The following is a 22,991-nucleotide window of genomic DNA, read 5'->3' as shown; positions in this document are numbered from 1 at the left end:
CAAAAGAACAGAATCAATGCCTGCCACACGTGGTGTCACGCACGTGTAGTCACACTGTAACACGCGATCACACTCAGAGGATGACACAAGGTGTCACCCACAGTCCAGCTTGCCCTCCGGGTCACTGAGTCACACAGGGTCATATAAGTGCATAGGTACGCCGCGACATAGTGTCTTACATGCAAGTGCACACACATGTAACTTTCTCCCCTTGCTGGTTCTGGGAGCCCCTGGGGCTTAGAGTGCGCCCCAGATCCGCTCCAGGCTCTGGGAGAGTGGGCGTGAGCTACGAGAGGCCGTGGGCGTGGCTCGCCTGGCCCCGCCCCTCTCCGGGAGGTGGAGCGCGGAGGCAGGGCGCTGAGTGACAAGTTATCTCGGCTCCGCCCACTCTATTTGTTGCTATGTGGAGGCGTGGCCTTCTGTGGCCCCGCCTTCCAGTCTAAGTGGCGGGCAGAGAGGCCGGTGCTGGAGGGTGAGCGAATGCAAGCTGACTCCTGTCCCGCCCGCCCGCGTTAGGCCCCGCCCCTTGACCTGAGCCGCGGGCGGAGCGAGGCTGAGGCCTGGCCCTTCGAGCCAGCTCCGCCCCGTTGTTCCTGCTTGAGTAGGGCAGAGAGCACCGCACAGCAGCCAGTGGGTTCCCGCGCGTGCCGAGACTCTGAGGCCTTGCACCCCCACGATCCCGTAGGATGGCCGTCAAGAAGATCGCGATCTTCGGCGCCACTGGCCAGACCGGGCTCACCACCCTGGCGCAGGCGGTGCAAGCAGGCATGAACCGGGGCGGGCGGGGCATGTCACGGGACAGACGAGCAGAACTTTAGGAAGGGGCACCATGGGATCGGGCCGAGGCTGATTGGGGCCATGAGTGCCCCAGCCAGGTGTATGAGGACTCAGGGGCCAAAGCAAGTGGCCACGGGGGCAGAAATGGGGAAAGATGTGAGATCCAAGTTTATGTGAGTCCAAGCCAGAGAGGAATTGGCCCCGGGAGCCCCGGGAGCCCCGGGAGGACTCCAGTGGCACAGTCGTGTGTAAGTCCAGGGCTCTTATGCAATGCGGTTGTCATTATTGTGGTTGTGGTGGTGGTTGTTCGCACTCCCAGAGAGGATTTACTAAGCCAAGCTTGCTCTGTCGTCTCTTCACACGAGAGCTTTCAAATTGGAGTGGGAACTAGTATCACCCTGCTTGACAGATGAGAAAACTGAGACCCAGAGAGTGACTTACCCAATATCACACAGCTGTTAACTGACAGGACTGGGATTTGAACTCAGCTCATGCTCTTAGCCACCACAAGTCCCCACGCTGGAAACTGAAAAAGTTGGGGGGTCAGGTTGCTGTGAGTACCTAATGGGAAGGAGTCACAGAGAGACATGAGTGAAGACTTGGGGACAGCAGTCCTGGGAAAGTCAATGAGGGCTGAAAATTTGGAGTTGCCCCAGGAGAGAGGGCAGAAAAGAGGATAACCATCCCCCAGCACTCCCTGCCCCCACAGTCCAGACTTGACCAACTCCCAGCTGGGCCTGGGACTTCCAGATACGGGGCCCCACCCTTGCAGGCCTTGGGGACGCTGAAGATATTGACTATCTGCGTGCCCCAAAAGGGTGGAGGCCACCAGGACCCCACTCTGCTGTCTCTCTTGGAGGGACTCTGAAAGTTCTTCTCTAGGTCCATAACTTTCCCCTTCCCCAGGGAGACCACGTGAGGATCTTGACTTGTGGAGAGGGGGGAGCTGTGGGCCTCTCAGTAAAAACCAGTTTGCTGATAAGCATTTATTTGGGAGTAATGGAGAAGGAAGTAAGAGAGAGAAGTTGAGAGGTGCTGAGTCACCTGGAAATCCACTAATTCCACCGAATTCCACTCGCTCACCCTGCTGGTCATAGCTGGGCCTGCACTCAGGGGATTAAGAACTGGAGCCTAGGGAGCTTCAGAGCTGTGGCTCTGAAAAATCTCTTCCCAGCTCTCCGCTTTGCTGTCCCCGTCAGCAAAGGGAAGGGCTGGCCAGGCACGGTGGTTCATGCCTATAATCCCAGCACTTTGGAGGCCAAGGCAGGAGGATGGCTTGAGGCCAGGAGTTTGAGACTAGCCTGGGCAACATAGCAAGACCCCATCTCTACAAAAATATTTAAAAAATAAATTAATTAACTGGGTGTGGTGATGCATGCCTGTAGTCCCAGCTACTCAGAAGGCTGAGGTGGGAGGATTGCTTGAGCTCAGGAGTTCAAGGCTACAATGAGCTGTGTTTGCACCACTGCACTCCAGCCTGGGTGACAGGGTGAGACCCTGTCTCTAAAATTTAAAAAAATACATAAAAAGAAAGAAAAAGAGGCTGGGTGCGGTGGCTCACGCCTGTAATCTCAGCACTTTGGGAGGCGGAGGCAGGTGGATCACGAGGTCAGGAGTTCGAGACCAGCCTGGCCATATAGTGAAACCCCGTCTCTACTAAAAATACGAAAAATTAGCTGGGCATAGTGGCGGGCACCTGTAATCGCAGCTACTCGGCAGACTGAGGCAGGAGAATAGCTTGAACCTGGGAGGCAGAGGTTGTGGTGAGCCGAGATTACGCCACTGCACTCCAGCCTGGGCGACAAGAGCGAAACTCTGTCTCAAAAAAAAAAAAAAATTAGCTGGGCACAGTGGTACGTGCCTGTAATTCCAGGTACTCGGGAGGCTGAGGCACAAGAATCGCTTGAACCTGGGAGGTTGCAGTGAGCTAAGATTGCATCACTGCACCACTGCACTCCAGCCTGGGTAACACAGCAAGATGAAAGGAAAGAAGGAAGGAAGAAAGGGAGGGAGGGAGGGAGGGAAGGAAGGAAGGGAGGGAAGGAGGGAGGGAGGAAGAGAGGGAGAAGGGGCTTGGATTAACTGGAGTTCACAATGGTTCTGTAGGGCCAAGAGTCTTGACAGGCATGAACTCTGGTGCCAGCCTGCCCACATTCAAGTCACCAGCTCTGTGGCTTACAGCCTGTGTGACCAAATGCCTTGTCATCTGTGTACCTAGATATGTGTAAGATCATGACAAAACTGGTAGTACTTGCCCCTAGGGCTCTTGGGATAATTAAATGAGATCTTATATAGGAAGTACTTAGACTATCATTGAATTTTGCAGTCTCTGGATCAGACTTACTTAGGTAAAAATTCAACCTTCTCTACCTACTAGCTGTGTGATCCTGGCCCGGTTGCCTAAAATTGCCTCAGTTTCCCCATCAATGTGGACAGGATAATGATACCTACCTTGCAGGGTTGTTGCAACCTGATGCTTCTCAAACTGTGAGTTACAGTGAGATCTGAAACATATGGTCACAATGTGTATCAACAATGTAGGGTAACAAATGATGACATAGTATCAAAATGTATCACATGTTAAGTATTAGTTTTGTGAAACTCATTTTAATTATATATGTATGCGTTTGTGCACACCAGGTTAGGCAATGAAATCTTTTGTGTTGATGGCTGAGATTTTTTTTTTTTTTTTTGAGACGAAGTCTCGCTCTGTTGCCCAGGCTGGAGTGCAGTGGCACAATCTCGGCTCACTGCAAGCTCTGCCTCCCGAGTTCATGCCATTCTCCTGCCTCAGCCTCCCGAGTAGCTGGGACTACAGGTGCCTGCCACCATGCCCAGCTAATTTTTTTTGTATTTTTAGTAGAGATGGGGTTCCACCATGTTAACCAGGATGGTCTCGATCTCCTGACCTCATGATCCGCCCGCCTCGGCCTCCCAAAGTGCTGGGATTACAGGTGTGAGCCACCACGCCCGGCCTATGGCTGAGATTTTTAAAAAGCTTAAAAAGAGGCCAGGCACCATGGCTCACGCCTGTAATCCCAGCACTTCGGGAGGCTGAGGTGGGTCGATTACTTGAGTCCAGCAGTTCGATACCAGCCTGGGTAACATAGGAAGACCCCCCCCTCCATCTCTACAAAAGGTATAAATAAAAATTAAAAAGATTAAAAAGGGCACGACCTCTGCAACTTACTCTAAAATAGGAAAAAAGTATATATATACATGTGTATACACTTATTTATATACATATGTATGTACTTATCATATGTAATATATACTACATTTAATATTTATATAGACACACATAATATATATATATATATATATACACACATAGGTAGAGAAGGATAGAGCAAAGGAAAATATGAAAAATCATGCCAGGCTTGGTGGCTCACGCCTGTAATCCCAGCACTTTGGGAGGCTGAGGCAGGTGGATCACCTGAGGTCAGGAGTTAGAGACCAGCCTGGCCAACATGGTGAAACCCCGTCTCTACTAAAAATACAAAAAAGTTAGCTGGGCCTGGTGGCAGGCGTAATCCCAGCTGCTTGGGAGGCTGAGGCAGGAGAATCGTTTGAACCCTGGAGGCGGAGGTTGCAGTGAGCTGAGATCGCACCATCGCACTCCAGCCTGGGGGGCAAGAGCAAGACTTCTCTCAAAAAAAAAAAAAGAAAAAGAAAAAGAAAAATCTGGGCCTTGCCACTTCTCTAAAGTCTGGTTTTATTTCAAGAAAAAAAATTAACAGAAAAATATAAATAAAGTAAGGAATTTGTTTAAAAAAAAGAAGTTTTGAAATGTCTCACAAATACCCTTGTTTTCTGTAAAGAGTAAAATCTGTGAATTCTACTTATTATTATTATTATTATTATTATTTATTTTTTTTTTTAATTTGAGATAGAGTCTCGCTCCGTCGCCCAGGCTCGAGTGCAGTGGCGAGATCTCGGCTCAAGCTCCACCTCCCGGGTTCACGCCATTCTCCTGCCTCAGCCTCTCGAGTAGCTGGGACTACAGGCGCCTGCCACCACCCCCAGCTAATTTTTTTGTATTTTTAGTAGAGACGGGGTTTCACCGTGTTAGCCAGGATGGTCTCGATCTCCTGACCTCGTGATCTGCCCACCTCGGCCTCCCAAAGCGCTGCGATTACAGGCGTGAGCCACCGCGCCCGGCCGAATTCTACTTATTTATTTATGTTTTTGAGACGGAGTCTTGCTCTGTCACCCAGGCTGGAGTGCAGTGGCACCATCTCGGCTCACTACACCCTCCACCTCCCAGGTTCAAATGATTCTCCTGCCTCAGCCTCCCAAGTAGCTGGAACTACAAGCACATGCCACTGTGCCCGGCTAATATTTTTTGTATTTTTAGTAGAGATAGGTTTTCACCATGTTGGCCAGGCTGGCCTCGAACTCCTGACCTCAGGTGATGCACCCACCTCGGCCTCCCAAAGTGCTGGGATTACAGGCATGAGCCACCGTGCCCAGCCAAAATCTGTGAATTCTAAAACAGTGCTTTTTGGTATGGTAGCCACAAGCCATGTGTGGTTCTCTAAATTTAATGTAAGTTGTATTAAATTTTTTTTTTTTTTTTGAGACAGAATGTCGCTCTGTTGCCCAGGCTGGAGTGCAGTGGCATGATCTTGGCTCACTGCAACCTCCACCTCCCAGGTTCAAGTGATTCTCATGCCTCAGTCTCCTGAGTAGCTGGGACTACAGGCACACGCCCCATGCCCAGCTAATTTTTGTATTTTTAGTCAAGACGGGGTTTCGCCATGTTGCCCAGGCTGGTCTTGAACTCCTGGGCTCAAGGAATCCGCCTGCCTCAGCCTCCCTCGGTGTGGGGATTACAGGCATGAGCCACCATGCCCAGCTTTTTTTTTTTTTTTTTTTTTTTTTAACTCCTTTTATTACCATTCCCAATCTCAGGGATCTCTTTTATAGAGCAATAATCCTATTCTCAGAACAGAGCCCTCATGACCTAATCACTTCCCAAAAGCCCTATTAGAAGCAATACAATCGCTTTGGAGATTAGGTTTCAGCATATGAATTTTGAAGGGCCACAAACATTCAGACTGCAGCAACCTGTTTCTAATTATGTATATACAAACTAGCCGTGGTAGTGCATGCCTATAGTCCCAGCTACTCGGAAGGCTGAGGTGGGAGATGGGAGCCTTGGAGGTTAAGGCTGAAGTGAGCTATGATCCCACTACTGCACACTCCGGCCTTGGCAACAGAGCGAGACTCTTGTCTCTTAAATAATAATAATAGCTGGGCGCAGTGTCTCATGCCTGTAATCCTAGCACTTTGGGAGGCTGAGGCAGGTGGATCACTTGAGGTCAGAAGTTTGAGACCACGTGGTCAACATGGTGAAACCCCGTCTCTACTAACAATACAATGGGCCAGGCGCAGTGGCTCACGCCTGTAATCTCAGGACTTTGGGAGGATGAGGCGGGCAGATCACGAGGTCAGGAGTTCGAGACCAGCCCGGCCGACATAGTGAAACCCCATCTCTACTAAAAGTACAAAAATTAGCCGTGTGTGGTGGCATGCACCTATAGTCCCAGCTACTCGGGAGGCAGGAGAATCACTTGAACCCAGGAGGCAGAGGTTGCAGTGAGCGAGCCGAGACCACGCCATTGCACTCCAGCCTGGGTGACAGAGTGAGACTCCGTCTCAAAAATAAAATAATAATACAATGATAATAATAATACCTACAATATACTAGGGTTCATTTTAACCAATACAGTAGCAGTTAAAGAATGCCCACATTGGCCAGGCACGGTGGCTCACGCCTGTAATCCCAGCACTTTGGGAGGCTGAGGAGGGCGGATCACAAGGTCAGGAGATCAAGACCACCCTGGCTAACACGGTGAAACCCCATCTCTACTAAAAATACAAAAAATTCGCCGGGTGTTGTGGCGCACACCTATAATCCCAGCTACTCTGGAGGCTGAGGTGGGAGAATCGCTTGAACCTGGGAGACGGAGGTTGCAGTGAGCTGAGATTGCGCCACTGCACTCCAGCCTGGGGAAGAGAGTGAGATTTCATCTCAAAAAAAAAAAAAAAAAGAATGCCCATATTGGCCCCATGCAAGCCCCTGCTGCTCCCCCATGTGTGAGGGCAGCACAGATCTTGTGTCATTCCCCTATGAAAGGTGGTCACATAGCATGGGGAGGCTGGTGCTGTGATCCTCACTTCAGAGATGAGGAAGCTGAGGTCCAATCACGGAAGAGGTTGCATGAGGTTCTTCAGCTGGTAAGTGGCAGAGCTGGAGTTTGGACCAAGGTCCCTGGGGCAGTAATGCCTGTGCTTTTGTGTTTATAAAGTTTCAGGGAGATGGCAGAAAATAAGACACAGTCCCTGGACCCACAGGGTGCTTTGTTTGCTGCAGGTCAGCATAAAGAGGGCTGTGACAGAGGAAGTACAAGTTACTGGGGGGACCGGGTAAAGAGGGTAAAGGGTGTTCCAGGCAGAGGGCACAGCACGTGCAAAGTCCAGGAGGCAGGAAGCAGCACCATGCATTTGAGGAACTGAAAGAAGAGCAGTTGTGGCTGGGTGCAGTGGCTCACGCCTGTAATCCCAACACTTTGGGGGGCTGAGGCAGGTGGATCACGAGGTCAGGAGTTCAAGACCAGCCTGGCTAACATAGTGAAACCCCATCTCCACTAAAAATACAAAAAAATTAGCCAGGCATGGTGGCAGGCGCCTGTAATCACAGCTACTCAGGAGGCTGAGGCAGGAGAATCACTTGAACCCATGAGACAGAGGTTGCAGTGAGCCGAGACTGCGCCATTGCACTCCAGCCTGGGCGACAGAGAGAGACTGCGTCTCAAAAAAAAAAAAAAAAAAAAAAAAAAGGGTGCTGTGGGTGAAGAGGGCAGAGGCTTCAGCAGAGGCTGGAGAGGAGAAGCCAGATCCCGAGGGGCCTGGAAGGCTGGCATGAGAAGCATGGGTTTTATCACAGGGCATTTCAGGCTTGCGGAAGGCAACTGAGCAAGGAGGCACTTAAATATTATTGTGGAAAACTCTGTCTGGCTGCTGTGTGGAATATGGATTGGAGAGGGCAGGACTGGGTCCAGGAGCCCAGAGAGGACTCAGGAAAGGGACCAGGAAGGAGACGCAGGCCTGGACCAGGCCAGGAGATAAAGTCACAAAATGGTTAAAAGGTGTAATAGGCCAGGCTCGGTAGCTCATGCCTATAATCCCAGCACTTTGGTAGGCCATGCCAGACAGATTACTTGAGCCCAGGAGTTCGAGACCAGCCTGGCCAACATGCAAAACCCCATCTCTTTTTTAAATTTTTTTATTGTATCTTTTTGGGTTTTTTGTTTTTTGTGTTTATTGTTGTTGTTGTTGTTTGTTTTGTTTTGTTTTTTTTGAGATGGAATTTCGCTCTCATTGCCCAGGCTGGCGCGCAATGGCACAATCTCTGCTGACTGCAATCTCTACCTCCCGGGTTCAAGCGATTCTCCTGCCTCAGCCTCCTGAGTAGCTGGGATTACAGGCATGCGCCACCATGCCTGGCTAATTTTGTATTTTTAGTAGAGGTGGGGTTTCCCCATGTTGGTCAGGCTGGTCTTGGACTTCCAACCTCAGGTGATCCACTTGCCTTGGCCTCCCAAAGTGCTGGGATTACAGGCGTGAGCCACCGCACCCAGCACCAGGTAACTCTTATTTCTGTGCCAGGTAGTAGCCTAAACTTTTTGTTTATTTTATTTTATTTATTTATTTTTGAGACAGAGTCTCGTTCTGTAGCCCAGGCTGGAGTGCAGTGGTGCAATCATAGCTCACTACAGCCTCAGCCACCTAAGTAGCTGAGACTACAGGTTGCGCCAGCACACCTGACTAGATTTTTTTATTTTTTTGCAGAGACGGGGTTTCACTATGTTGCCCAGTCTGGTCTCAAACTCCTGGCCTCAAACAATCTTCCTGTCTTGGCCTCCCAAAGCGCTGGGATTATAATAGGCATCAGCCCAGGAATTTGAGGTTACAGTGAGCTATGATTGGCGCCCCTGCACTCCAGCCTGGGTAACAGAGCAAGACCCTGTCTCTAAATATATATATATATGTTGCTATTACAGTATACCCAAATGTTAACATCCTCTGCCAATGTTTAAAACAAAGGAAGAAATATGTTAGTTGTAAACTTTAAAATGTGTGTGTATGTGTGTGTGTGTTGAAGAGAAACAAAATTATCCAAAATTCTTTTGGGAAGGAACATACTAAGACAATATTAAAAATATTTAATGACCACTAAAGGAGGGCTGGGCTTCCCAGCAGTAAGGCTGGGCAGCAGAGGCTGGGACCAATCCCAGCACTGGTCAGTCTGTAGGCAACCCATGTCCTCCTCAGGACCTCAATTTCTTCCAGGACCATGGATGGGAGACAGAGACCAGTGCAATGCCTGCATTAATCCTTTAGTTGTTAGAGGATAGGGAAGTTGCTGGCTGGGTACAGTGGCTTACACCTGTAATCCCAGCACTTCGGGAGGCCAAGGTGGGTGGATCACCTGAGGTTAGGAGTTCAAGACCAGCCTGGCCAACATGGTGAAACCCTATCTGTACTAGAAACACAAAAATTAGCTGGATGTGGTGGCGTGCGCCTGTAGTCCAGCTACTCGGGAGGCTGAGGCAGAAGAATCGCTTGAACTTGGGAGGTGGAGGTTGCAGTGAGCTGAGATCATGCCACTGTGCTCCAGCCTGGGCAACAGAGTGAGACTCTATCTCAAAAAAAGTAATAATGACAGCCAGGAGTGGTGGTGCGTGCCTGTAGTCCTAGCTACTCAGAAGGCTGAAGCAGAAGAATCGCTTGAACCCGGGAGGCGGAGGTTGCAGTGAGCTGAGATTGTGCCACTGCACTCTAGCCCGGGTTACAGAGTGAGATTCTGTCTCAAAAAAAAATAATAATAAATAGAAGGTAAGGAAGTTACAGGGTGTGGTGCTTGGAGGCTTCAGTTCAGATTATTTATGAATTATCATGAAGGTATGGTCTTTTTTTTTTTTTTTTTGAGATAGAGTCTCGCTTTTTCACCTAGGCTGGAGTGCACTGGCGCAATCTCTGCTCACTGCAATCTCTGCCTCTCGGGTCAAGTGATTCTTTTGCCTCAGCTTACCAAGTACTTGGGATTACAGGTATGTGCCACCATGCCCGGCTAATTTTGTATTTTTAGTACCAATGGGGTTTCATCATGTTGTCCAGGCTGGTCTCAAACTCCTGACCTCAGGTGATCTGCCTGCCTCAGCCTCCCAAAGTGCTGAGATTACAGGCGTGAGCCACCATGCCTGGCCAAGGTATGGTCTATTTTAATAATCAGCCCAATACTAAGCATCAGTTGTAGGTATGCCGGCAAAAATGTTTGAAGGCCATGGCGCAGTGGCTTATGGGGAGGCTGAGGCAGGCAGATCACCTGAGCCCAGGAGTTCAAGACCAGCCTGGGCAACATGGCAAAACCCCTTCTCTACAAAAAATTGCAAAATTAGTTGGGTGTGGTGGTGCACACTATGGTCCCAGCTGCTTGGGGTGCTGAGATGGGAGGATCAGTTGAACCCCGGAGGTTGAGGCTGCAGTGAGCTGTGATTGCACCACTGCACAGCAGCCTGGGCAAGTGAGCAAGACCCTGTCTCAAAAACAAAACAAACAAAAACAAAAAACCAAAAAAGTTCGAAGACCACTTCCCCAGAACAGAGGAGGGGATGGATTTGAGAGTTCATGGTGGCTTCTAGGACCCAGCCCCTGGAGCCCAAGAGTGCCAGCCCACAAGCCCACTGACCAGGCTCTCTGCTCCTCTTTGCCCACAGGTTACGAAGTGACAGTGCTGGTGCGGGACTCCTCCAGGCTGCCATCAGAGGGGCCCCAGCCAGCCCACGTGGTAGTGGGGGATGTTCTGCAGGCAGCCGATGTGGACAAGACCGTGGCTGGGCAGGACGCTGTCATCGTGCTGCTGGGCACCCGCAATGACCTCAGTACTGAGCCCCCCCTCTGCCCACGGCCCTCCCCTACACCTCGGCCCCCAGCGCCACCCCCGCCCCCGGCCCCGCCCCTGCCACCCCTGCCGCCACCGCCGCCCACCAGTGACAGCCACTCTCTGTCCCCTCTAAGGTCCCACGACAGTGATGTCCGAGGGTGCCCGGAACATTGTGGCAGCCATGAAGGCTCATGGTGTGGACAAGGTCGTGGCCTGCACCTCGGGTGGGTGGTGGGATCATGGAGGTGGGACTGAACTGGGGGGTACTGGGGAGGAAGCCCAGGGGCCTCTGAAAGGTGACGCTGAAGCCATTTCATGTTACTGTGCATTTACTGAGCACCAGCTGTGTGCCTGAACCTTACTGGGTGATGCTGGGGACACAGTGGTGACCTGTACAGCCCTGGGCCCTGCACACACAAGGCTCACAGATAGGAGAGAGGTGGTAAACAGATCCATGATCAAACTGACATCCAGATCATCGGAGCTGGGATGGGGGAGGCAGGCAGAGGGGATAGGGCCACAATGGGAGAAACTACAGGACTATGGGAGCCCAGAGGAGGCATCTGACTCAGGCTGAGAGAGGTCAGGGTGGGCCTCCCAGAGGAAGTGATAGAGCTGTGGATATATACTAGGTCTCTGCCCTCACAGAGCTCCCAATTATGGGGACACGGACATTAAGCAAATAGTTGTCCTGTATAATCATTTATTTATTTGTTTGTTTGTTTGTTTATTTATTTATTTATTTATTTTTAGTTATTTTGAGGTTTGTTTAAGATGGAGTCTTGCTCTAATGCCCAGGTTGGAGTGCAGTGGCGTGATCTTGGCTCCCTGCAACCTCCGCCTCCCGGGTTTAAGTGATTCTCCTGCCTCTGCCTCCCAAGTAGCTGGGACTACAGGTGTGCAACACCACGCCCAGTAAATTTTTGTATTCTTAGTAGAGACAGGGTTTCACCATGTTGGCCAGGCTGATCTCGAACTCCTGACCTCAAGTGTGTTTCATGACACAAATTGCCTCTCTGGAAAGGGAAGTGACATGAGGGAGGGCTGCCTGATGATTGTAATTACACTCCAGGCAGAGGACAAAGCAAGCAAAGAGGCCTGGAGGCCAGACCTAGTTGGAGGGTAGGAAGCAAAATCATTTATGGCTTTTTTCCTCAAGCTTTGAAATGGAAAAGTAATATACAAGTAAACTTGCGATTTCAGAATGGTTCACTTTTTTTTTTTTTTTTTCTGAGACATTCTGTCACCCAGGCTGGAGTGCAGTGGTGCAACCATGGCTCACTGCAGCCTCAACCTGGGTTCAAGGGATCCTCCCCACTGCAGCCTCCCAAGCGGCTGGGACTATAGGCATGCACCACCACACCTGGCTAATGTTTTGATATTTTTGTAGAGACAAGGTCTTACTTTTGTTCGCAGATTGGAATGGTCTGCTGTTAATTTTTTCTCTCATGTCTTTTTTTCTTTGAGATGAAGTCTCACTCCATTGCCCAGGCTGGAGTGCAGTGGTGTGATATCAGCTCACTGCAACTGCCGCTCCACCTCCCGGGTTCATGGTGCCTGGGACCAAGATCATGGCCTGCAGTGATTCTCCTGCCCCAGCCTCCTGAGTAGCTGGGATTACAGGCGCCTGCCACCATGCCCTGCTAATTTTTGTATTTTTGGTAGAGACAAGGTTTTGCCATGTTGGCCAGGCTGATATTGAACTCCTGGCCTCAAGCAGTCCTCCCACCTCGGCCTTCCAAAGTGCTGGGATTACAGGTATAAGCCACCACGTCCAGACTCTCCCATGTCTTAAAAACCAGTTTAAGTGGTTAAGTTTTGCTTCCATGAAAAAGACAAACCTGTACAATTGATTTAATTTGCTTTCTTTTTTCTCATTTTTTTTGTTTTGTTTAGATTGTTTTCTAAATATTAAAGTCTTAGGTGTGCCAGGATTTTTTTTTTTTTTTTAAAAAAACAAACAAACATAGAGACAAGGTCTCACTCTGTCACCCAGGCTGGAGTGCAGTGGCCTGATCATAGCTCATTGTACCCTTGAACCCCTGGGCTCAAGGAGTCCCCTCACTTTAGCCCCTCAAATAGCTGGGACAACAGGTATGACCCATTGAGTGCAGCTTAACTTTTTATTTGGAAATGATCTTAAACTTACAGAAAAATTGAAAGGACACCAGTACACCTACCGTCCTCTGTTCACAGACACACAATGTTTTTTTTCTGACCCATTTGAAGTTAGCTTACATACATCATGGCTGCTTACTTCAATGTGTAGGTCCTCAATATACTTTTTAACTTTTTATTATAAAAATTTTTAAACAGAAAAGTTAATAATCGTGTGAACAACCATATTCCTTTTCTTTTTTTATTTTTAAGTTTGTATCTATCTATCTATTTATTTATTTATTTTGAGACCGGGTTATAAGGCTGGCTAATTTTTGTATTTTTGGTAGAGATAGGGTTTCGCCATGTTGCCCAGGCTGGTCCTGAACTCCTGGACTCAAGCGATCCGCCAGCCTCAGCCTCCCAAAGTGCTGGGATTACACGTGAGCCACCGCACCTGGCCAACAGCCATATTCCTGATTTTAAAATTGTGATTGTGTTTTGTAATTGGTTTATCTATGCACATACACATACACAAATAGATTTTGTTTTTGTTCTCCTAAACTATTTGGGTTTTTTGTTTGTTGTTTTTATTTGAGACGGAGTCTTACTCTGTCACCCAGGCTGGAATACAGTGGCGTGATCTCGGCTCACTGCAACATCCACCTGCTGGGTTCAAGGGATTCTCCTGCCTCAGACTCCTGAGTAGCTGGGATTACAGGTGCCTGCCACCACATCTGGTTAATTTTGTGTGTGTGTATATTTACTATAGATGGGGTTTCACCATATTGGCCAGGCTGGTCTAGAACTCCTGACCTCAAGTGATCTGGCCTCCCAAAGTGCTGGATTACAGGCATGAGCCACTGCACCCAGACTTCCTAAACTATTTGAAATGGAGTTGCACACCCACAGACAACTTCGGCAAGTCCCAAGAAAAAGGACCTTTCTCTTCCAGCACCACAGTGCTTTGTCACACTTTAATTATCTTCCAGCCTCTAATTATTAGAGTTTAATCTTCCCTCCATATTCAAATGTCAAGGTAAAAGATTAGAAAGATTTTTGTCATCTAAGGAGCTTGGAGTTTATCCATTAGGGCTTGGGGAGGATTGTTTTTTATGGAGGCATCTGAGAGGATTAGAAAGAAACCCAGAGTAAGGCCAGGCATAGTGGCTCACGCCTGTAATCCCAGCACTTTGAGAGGCCAAGGTGGGCGGATTGCTTGAGTCCAGGAGTACAGGACCAGTCTGGGCAACATAGCAAAACTCCATCTCTACAAAAAAAAAATACAAAAAATTAGCTGGGTGTGGTGGTACACACCTGTGGTCCCCACTACTTGGGAAGCTTAGGTGGGAGGATCCTTTGAGCCTAGAAGGCAGAGGTTGCAGTGAGCCGTGATGGCACCACTGCACTCCAGCCTTGGCTACAGAGCAAGACCCTGTCTCAAAACACAACAAAACAGCCAGGCGCTGTGGCTCACGCCTGTAATCCCAGCACTTTGGGAGGCCGAGGTGGGTGGATCACGAGGTCAGGAGATCGAGACCATCCTGGCTAACACAGTGAAACACCGTCTCTACTAAAAATACAAAAAATTAGCCGGGCGTGGCGGCGGGTGCCTATAGTCCCAGCTACTTGGGAGGCTGAGGCAGGAGAATGGCGTAAACCCCGGAGGAGGAGCTTGCAGTGAGCCAAGATCGTGCCACTGCACTCCAGCCTGGGCGACAGAGTGAGACTGCCTCAAAAAAAAAAAAAAAAAGAAAGAAAGAAACCGAGGGTAAGTTAGAGACTGGATTTGAGATTGTGAACTGGAGACTGGAGGCTGCAGACAAAAACCCACTTCACACTCTGCACTGCAGTTTTCTCATCTGTAAAGAGGAAATCCTAGGCCAGGCGCAGTGGCTCACGCTGTAATCCCAGCACTTTAGGAGGCTAAGGCAGGTGGATCGCTTGAGGTCAGGAGTTCGAGACCAGCCTGGCCAACATGGTGAAACCCCGTCTCTACCAAAAACACAAAAACTAGCCGGGTGTGGTGGCCCACGCCTGTAATCCCAGCTACTCAGGAGGCTTAGGCAGGAGAATCACTTGAAACTTGTAGGTGGAGGTTGCAGTGAGCGTGATGTAATCATAGCTCGCTACAGCCTCCAACTCCTAGGCTCAAGGGATCCTCCTGAGTAGCTGAGACCACAGGCATATGCCACCATGCCCATCTAATTTTTAAAATTTTTTTGTTGCAACAGTCTGGCTATGTTGCCCAGGCTGGTCTCTGTGACACACCTTTTTATAACCATTAACATTACTCAAACTATTTATTTATTTCTTTTTGTTGAGACAAGGTCTTGCTCTGTTGTCCAGGCTGGAGTGCAGTGGTGCAATCACAGCTCACTGCAGCCTTGAACTCCTGAGCTCAAGCGATCCTCTCGCCTCAGCCTTCTAAGCAGCTAAGACCACAGGTCCCTACGCCTGGCTAATTTTTTAATTTTTTGTAGAGACAGGTCTCACCATTGTACCCAGGCGAGTCTAGAACTGCTGAGCTCAACTGATCCTCCTACCTCAGCCTCCCAAAGTGCTGGGATTACAGGTGTGAGCCACTCTGCCCAGCCTTTGAATAATTTATATCATCCCAGTTTGCACATGAGGAAACAAGAAGCTGGCCAGTGGTCGATCTAGAACTTGACTTTAGGCAAAACCCAAGCTCTTTAACTATTCACCAAACTCCTCCTAAAAATATTTAGCATAGTTCTTGGCTTGAGGTAAAAGTTCTATAAATGTCAGCTGGTATAGCTTGGCCAAGTTATAGCTTGTTGAAAGCTAATTCCTGAACAAATATTTAGTAAGTACCTACAGTGTTCCAGATGCTTCTAAGGGCTGGGATTGGAGCAGGAAATGTGATACAGTCACAGGATAACTCTAGGGTGTGGTGGCTGGGGAAGGGTCCTAGGGAGAAAACAAGGCCCCAAGAAAAGGGTAAACTGGGCTAGGGGAGATGGGATTTTGCAATTTTAAACAGGACAGTCAAGAAAAGCTGCATGGAAAGGTGACCTTTGAGCAAAGTCTGCAAAGAAAACAGGGAGCCATGTGGCTACGACAGGGAAATGGCAAAGGGTCCTGGGTCACACCTGTAATCACAGCACTTTAGGAGGTCGAGGTGGGAGGATCGCTTAAGCCCGGGAGTTCAAAACTAGCCTGGGCAACTTGGTAAGACCTCCATCGCTACAAAACAATTTTTTTTTTTATTTTTCTTTTGAGACAGAGTCTTGCTCTGTCACCCAGGCTGGAGTGCAATGGCGCGATCTCGGCTCACTGCAACCTCAGCCTCCCAGGTTCAAGGGATTCTCCTGCCTCAGCTTCCTGAAAATAGCTGGGATTACAGGCATGAACCACGACACCTGGCTAATTTTTGGTTTTTTGTTTTGTTTTGTTCTGCTTTGTTTTTGAGATGGAGTCTTGCTCTGTCTCCCAAGCTAGAGTGCAGTGGTGCGATCTCAGCTCACTGCAACCTCCGCCTCAAGGGTTCAAGCGATTCTCCAGCCTCAGCCTCCTGAGTAGCTAGGACTACAGGCATGCACCGCCACGCCTGGCTAATTTTTGTATTTTTAGTAGAGACGGGGTTTCACCATGTTGGCGAGGCTGGTCTCGAACTCCTAACCTCAGGTGATCTGTCCTCCTCAGTCTCCCAAAGTGCTGGGATTACAGGGGCGAGCCACCGGACCCAGCCTAAAAAATTTTTTTAAAATTAGCCAGGCTTGGCCGGGATCGCGCCATTGCACTGCAGCCTGGGTGACAAGAGGGAAACTCTGTCTCAAAAAAAAAAAAAAAAAAAAAATAGCGGGGCTTGGTGGCTCACCCCTGTGGTCCCAGCTCCTCAGGAGGCTAAGGCAGGAGGATCACTTCAGCCCAGAAAGTCAAGGCTGCAGTGAGCCGTGTTCACACCACTGTCCTCCAGCCTGGACAACAGAATGAGAACCTGTCTCAGAGAAAATAAAAAAGAGAGGGAAATGCATCAGGGGCAGAGGAATCAGACATTGCCAAGGCTGGGAGGCAGAACCTGGCTGGAGCAGAGGCGTGTAAGAGAGAGTGCTAGGCAGGGTAGGCAGGGATGTCAGAGAGCTGATGGGGCCATATCAGGTGAGGCCTTGAGGGCTGGCCATGAGGACTTGGCTTCTACCCTGAGTGAGATGGAGCTATGGATGTGAACTGACAGGGGTGTTCATGGGCTCCTTGGAAGGAGGGAAGGAGGGGCTGAGAGACCAGGGAGTAGGCTGCTGGGCTGGTCCAGGCAAGAGGTAACAGTGGACAGGACCAGGCGGAGTGAGAAGAGGTCAGATTTGGAATTATTGTGATCAGCAGACAGCTCTTACCTGGGGTGTGAGGGAAAGAGGAGGCCCAGAGGACTCCCCTGTTTTTGCAACTGGAAAGCAATGGTGAGCCATGGCAGGGTTTTGTCCTGGCATCAAGACAAGCGAGCCTTGGCTGGGCGCAATGGCTCATGCCTGTAATTCCAGCACTTTGGGAGGTGGAGGAGGGTGGATCACCTGAGGTCAGGAGTTTGAGACCAGCCTGGCCAACATGGCAAAACCCTGTCTGTACTAAAAATACAAAAATTAGCCAGGCCTGGTGGTGTGCACCTGTAATCCCAACTACTGGGGAGGCTGAGGCAGGAGAATTGCTTGAACCCGGGAGGCAGAGGTTGCAGTGAGCTGAGATTGCACCACTGCACTCAGCCTGGGTGACAAAGCGACACTCTGTGTCAAAAAAAAAAAAAAAAAAGACAAGAGAGCCCAGGCTGATCCTGCCCTGTGTTCCCCTCCAGCTTTCCTGCTCTGGGACCCTACCAAGGTGCCCCCACGACTGCAGGCTGTGACTGATGACCACATCCGGATGCACAAGGTGCTGCAGGAATCGGGCCTGAAGTACGTGGCTGTGATGCCACCACACATAGGTAAGCAGGGCAGGGACCTAGTGGCACCAATGCCATCTGCCTGTTCCCTCCTGCCCTCTGGGGAGATCTGCAAGGGCTTCCCTGACCACCCTAAAATTGCAAACCTTCCTATGATGTTGTGACATATATATTTGGCCTTTGTCCCTGTTTCCTGGCATACAACTCCTAAAATCCTTGGAATCTCCAAAATGATGAATGTCTTCTTCTATGCTAATGAGTTCACTGAGAGCTGGCAGCCCCTAGGCAGCTTCAGGTCTGGTCACCAGAAAGACTAAGGCTGGATTAGAGGGTTGGGAGTTTCCCCTCTGGGGAGTGGTGAGAGATTGAAGGTTGAGGGGATTACCACTGGCTAATGGTTTAATTCATTATGTCTATGGATTCTGGGGCCTCAGCCTCCGAGTAGCTGGGATTACAGGCCTGCATCACCATGCCCGGCCATGGCTTACATTTCTAGTATGGGAGATAGAGATTAGATAGATAGATAGATAGATAGATAGATAGATAGATAGATAGATAGATACATAGGCCAGGCATGGTGGTTCACACCTGTAATCCCATCACTTTGGGAAGCCAAGACGGGAGGATTGCTTCAACCCAGGAGTTTGAGACCAGCCTGGGCAACATAGACTTATCTCTACAAAAAAAAAAAAAAAAAAATTAGCTGGGCGTGGTGGCACACACCTGTGGTCCCAGCTAATGGGAGGCGGGAGGATGGCTTGAGCCTAGGAGATCAAGGCTGCAATAAGCTGTGATAGAGCTGCTGTACTCCAGCCTGGGCAACAGAGTAAGACCCTGTCTAAAAAAAAAGAAAAAGACAAGAAAAGATAGATATTAATGGCCGGGTACGGTGGCTCACGCCTGTAATCCCAGCACTTTGAGAGGCCGAGGCGGGCAGATCACGAGGTCAGGAGATCGAGACCATCCTGGCTAACATGGTGAAACCCCATTCTCCTGTCTCAGCCTCCTGAGTAGCTGGGACTACAGGCGCCCGCCACCACACCTGGCTAATTTTTTGTATTTTTTAGTAGAGAAGGGGTTTCACAGTGTTAGCCAGGATGGTCTTGATCTCCTGACCTTGTGATCCACCCGCCTCGGCCTCCCAAAATGCTGGGATTACAGACATGAGCCACCGCGCCTGGCTTTTTTTTTTTTTTTTTTTTTTTTGAGACAGAGTCTCGCTCTTTCGCCAGGCTGGAGTACAGTGGTGCAATCTCAGCTCACTGCAACCTTTTGCCTCCTGGGTTCAAGTGATTCTCCTGCCTCGGCCCCCCGAATAGCTGGGACTACAGGTGCGGCCACCACGCCCAGCTAATTTTTGTATTTTTAGTAGAGACGGGATTTCACCATATTGGCCAAGATGGTCTCGATCTCTTGACCTCGTGATCCACCCACCTTGGCCTCCCAAAGTGCTGGGATTACAGGCGTGAGCCACCGCGCCCAGCCAAGTGTGTGAAAACTTTCACACCTCCTGAGTTGAAAGCATTAAAGGTTTATGAATACACATAAGCCCCTTGTTTAGGTTCAATGCTTAGCATTTTGTCCTGTTCTCTCTCCCTCTCTCCTCCTCTCTCTCTCTCCATGAATATATAGATAGATTTTGCTGAATATATTGTGAAAAAATATATGCATATATATATTTGGCTAATCATTTGAGAGGAATTGCAACATTGTCGCACTTCACTCCTAAATACCTAGACAGCCATCTCCTAAAAGAAAGATATTTGCACACAAAACATGATCACACCTAAGGAAAGTGACATTTACTCTGTCATATCATTTAGTATCCACTCCATAGTAAAATTTCCTCAACTGTCAGGCCAGCGTGCTGGCTCACATCTGTAATCGCAGCACTTGGGGAGGCTGAGGTGGGTGGATCTCTTGAGGTCAGGAGTTCGAGACCAGCCTGGCCAACATGGTGAGACCCCATCTCTACTAAAAATACAAAAATTAGCCAGGTTTGGTGGCAGACACCTGTAATCCCAGATACTCGGGAGGCTGAGGCACAAGAATTGCTTGAACCTGGGAGGCGGAGGTTGCAGTGAGCCAAGATTGCACCACTGCACTCCAGCCTGGATGACAGAGGAAGACTCTGTATCCAAAAAAAAAAAGAAAAAATTGAACCCACTCTGCCCTTTTTCTTTAAGTTTCTCATAACATTAACCAGGCCAGGTGACTTTAAAGGCCCACATTCTGGATTTTTCTAGCTGTTTTGTCACAGATTCAGATTAAACATGTTGGGCAGGAATGCCACATGGGTGAAGGTGTGTGTTCCTTTTTTTTTTTTTTTTTGAGACAGGGTCTCCCTCTGTTGCCCAGGCTGGAGTGCAATGGCACAATCTTGGCTCACTGCAACCTCTGCCTCCCGGGTTCAAGTGATTCTCCTGCCCAAGTAGCTGGGACTACAGGCATAAGCCACCACACCCAGCGAATTTTCGCATTTTTTGTAGAGATGCGGTTTTGCCATGTTGGCTGGTCTCAAACTCCTGAGCTCAAGTGATCCTCCCACCTTGGCCTCCCAAAGTGCTGCGATTACAAGCGTGAGCCACTGTGCCCAGCCAGGGCAGGAGCTTCCTGTCTGCTTTGTCCCAAGCAAACACACAGCCAAGGGTGTGTGTTCCATACTGTGCGTAATTCCAGCCTGTCTCTGTTTGGGTGATGGTACATTTTATCCCTAAGTTTAGTTGGTTACTGTCAGATATTTTATATATATATATATATATATATATATATAGACAAATATATATATGACAAATATATATATATATATATGACAAATATGTATATGTATTTGTTGTTGTTGTTGTTAGAGACAAGGTCTTGCTCTGTCGTCCAGGCTGGAGTGCAGTGTCACGATCATGGCTCACTGCAGCTTCAACTTCCCTGGCTCAAGCAATTCTCCAGCCTCAGCCTCCTGAGTAGTTGGGGCTACAGGGGCACGCCACTGCACCCAGCTGATTTTTGTATTTTTAGTGGACTCAGGGTCTCCCTGTGTTGCCCAGGCTAGTTTCAAACTCCTGGGCTTGAGTGATACTCCCGTCTCAGCCTCCCAAAGTGCCAGGATTACAGGCATGAGCCACTGCCACTGGCCAGGGCAGGGGATTCCTGTCTGCTTTGTCCCTTGCTTGGGTGCCCAGCACCTGGCCACATAATAGGTAATCAATAAGGATTTCTCGAATGAATGAAGCAAAGGATATAGATGAGCACCTGCATATGGAAAGTCCATTCTTGGCTGTGACACCACCCAGGCTGGACACACAGTAGGCACCCTGGGAAGGTCTTTCTGGGGGTCGAATTTTGGGGGAAGGGAAAGGTGTCTGCTTCACCCAGCCCCTCCGTCTTTACTTCACAGGAGACCAGCCGCTAACTGGGGCGTACACAGTGACCCTGGATGGACGAGGGCCCTCGAGGGTCATCTCCAAACATGACCTGGGCCATTTCATGCTGCGCTGCCTCACCACTGATGAGTACGACGGACACAGCACCTACCCCTCCCACCAGTACCAGTAGCACTCTGTCCCCATCTGGGAGGGTGGCATTCTGGGACATGAGGAGCAAAGGAAGGGGGCAATAAATGTTGAGCCAAGAGCTTCAAATTACTCTAGAGAAACCGACTCTGTGACTCCTCCTCTCTCTACCTCTGTCTGAGTATTTTGGTGTGTCTGCCTGCCTCTGTGTAAGATTTGCTTGGTATGCATTCATTCATTTGTTCAGTAACAGTTTATTTTTATTTTTTTATTTTTTTGAGACGGAGTCTTGCTCTGTCGCCCAGGCTGGAGTGCGGTGGTGCAATCTGGCTCACTGCAAGCTCCGCCTCCCAGGTTCACACCATTCTCCTGCCTCAGCCTCCCCAGTAGCTGGGACTACAGGCGCCCACTACCACACCCAGCTAACTTTTTGTATTTTTAGTAGAGACGGGGTTTCGCCGTGTTAGCCAGGATGGTCTTGATCTCCTGACCTCGTGATCCGCCTGCCTTGGCCTCCCAAAGTGCTGGGATTACAAGTGTGAGTCACTGTGCCCAGCCCAGTAACAGTTTATTGAGTCTGGCCAGGCATGGTGGCTCACGCTTGGAATCCCAGCACATTGGGAGGCCGAGGCGGGTAGATCACTTGAGGTCAGGAGTTCAAGACCAGCCTGGCCAATATGGTGAAACCCCGTCTCTACTAAAAATACAAAAATTACCCAGGCCTGGTGATGCACACCTGTAATCCCAGCTACTTGGGAGGCTGAGGCAGGAGAATCGCTTGAACCTGGGAGGTGGAGGTTGCAGTGAGCCGAGATCGCGCCACTGCACTCCAGCCTGGGTGACAGAGCGAGACTCCATCTCAATAATAATAATAATAATAACTTAGCTTGGCATGGTGGTGTGCGCCTGTAGTCCCAGATACTCAGGAAGCTGAGGTGGGAGGATGGCTTGAAGCCAGGAGTCCAGGTTGGGCAACATAGTAAGACCCCATCTCTACAAAACAATTTTTAAAAACTTAGCTGGGCATGGTGGTGTGTACCTGTAGTCCCAGATACTCAGGAGGCTGAGGCGGGAGAATGGCTTGAGGCCAGGAGGTCAAGGCCTGGCCACTGTACTCCAGCCTGTAGGACAGATCCAGACCCTGTCTCTGAAAATAAAAAAAAGTTTGTGCTTTATTTTGAGGATTTATGCAAGGAGTGGAGCACCAGAGAGGTAAGGCGGGGGGGCAGTTGGGTGTGTGTTTTCTGAAGCTTCCTTTGGCTACTCTGTGAAGGTGGAAAGGAAGGGTCCAGGAATGGAGGCTGATAGCCCAGAGGGAGTTGGAGTTGGAGGAGGAGCCGTAAGGAAGGGAGGAGAGAGTGGGTGGGAGGAATGCGTGGGACCCTGTGTGGACAGCTGGTGAGGGGTGGAGGGGAGGCATCAGGAAGAAGCACAGGGCTGTAACCCGGGGACAGAGTTACAGTAGTGCTTCAGGAGGGAGGCTGAGGCTGCAGTGAGCCGAGGTGCGCCACTGCACTCCAGCATCCACGACAGAGTGGGACCCCGTCTCAAAAACAAAAACCCAAATGCAGTAGGGCTTTCCTGAGTTGTGGACCCTATAGGAGGAGCAGGTTTTGGAGGAGGAAGGGGAAGAATTGCTCCTTCCTAATTATGTCCTTTTTTGGAACCTACTGTCCCTTTCTTTAGTTCCCGGGGACACCTTCCCTAGGCCTGGGTGAGCTAAGACGCTTCTCTCTCCCTACCTCCAACCCACACCACCCACCTA

General features: G+C 49.6%; 1 protein-coding gene across 1 annotated transcript; it reads left to right on the top strand.

Moving 5' to 3' along the window:
- The first annotated feature begins 441 nt into the window (after window positions 1-441).
- On the top strand, window positions 442-21,358 carry BLVRB (biliverdin reductase B). The gene is made up of 5 exons (XM_024237926.3): window positions 442-765; window positions 10,563-10,727; window positions 10,864-10,953; window positions 17,634-17,762; window positions 21,112-21,358. The coding sequence occupies exons 1-5, from the start codon at window positions 687-689 to the stop codon at window positions 21,267-21,269; spliced, it is 621 nt and encodes a 206-aa protein (XP_024093694.1). The 5' UTR covers window positions 442-686; the 3' UTR covers window positions 21,270-21,358.
- The last annotated feature ends 1,633 nt before the right edge of the window (window positions 21,359-22,991 follow it).

Source organism: Pongo abelii, chromosome 20 (assembly GCF_028885655.2).
Source record: "Pongo abelii isolate AG06213 chromosome 20, NHGRI_mPonAbe1-v2.0_pri, whole genome shotgun sequence".
Taxonomy (NCBI): domain Eukaryota; kingdom Metazoa; phylum Chordata; class Mammalia; order Primates; family Hominidae; genus Pongo; species Pongo abelii.
Note: the sequence above shows the minus strand (reverse complement) of the source record. Positions and strands in the feature narration are given on the sequence as shown.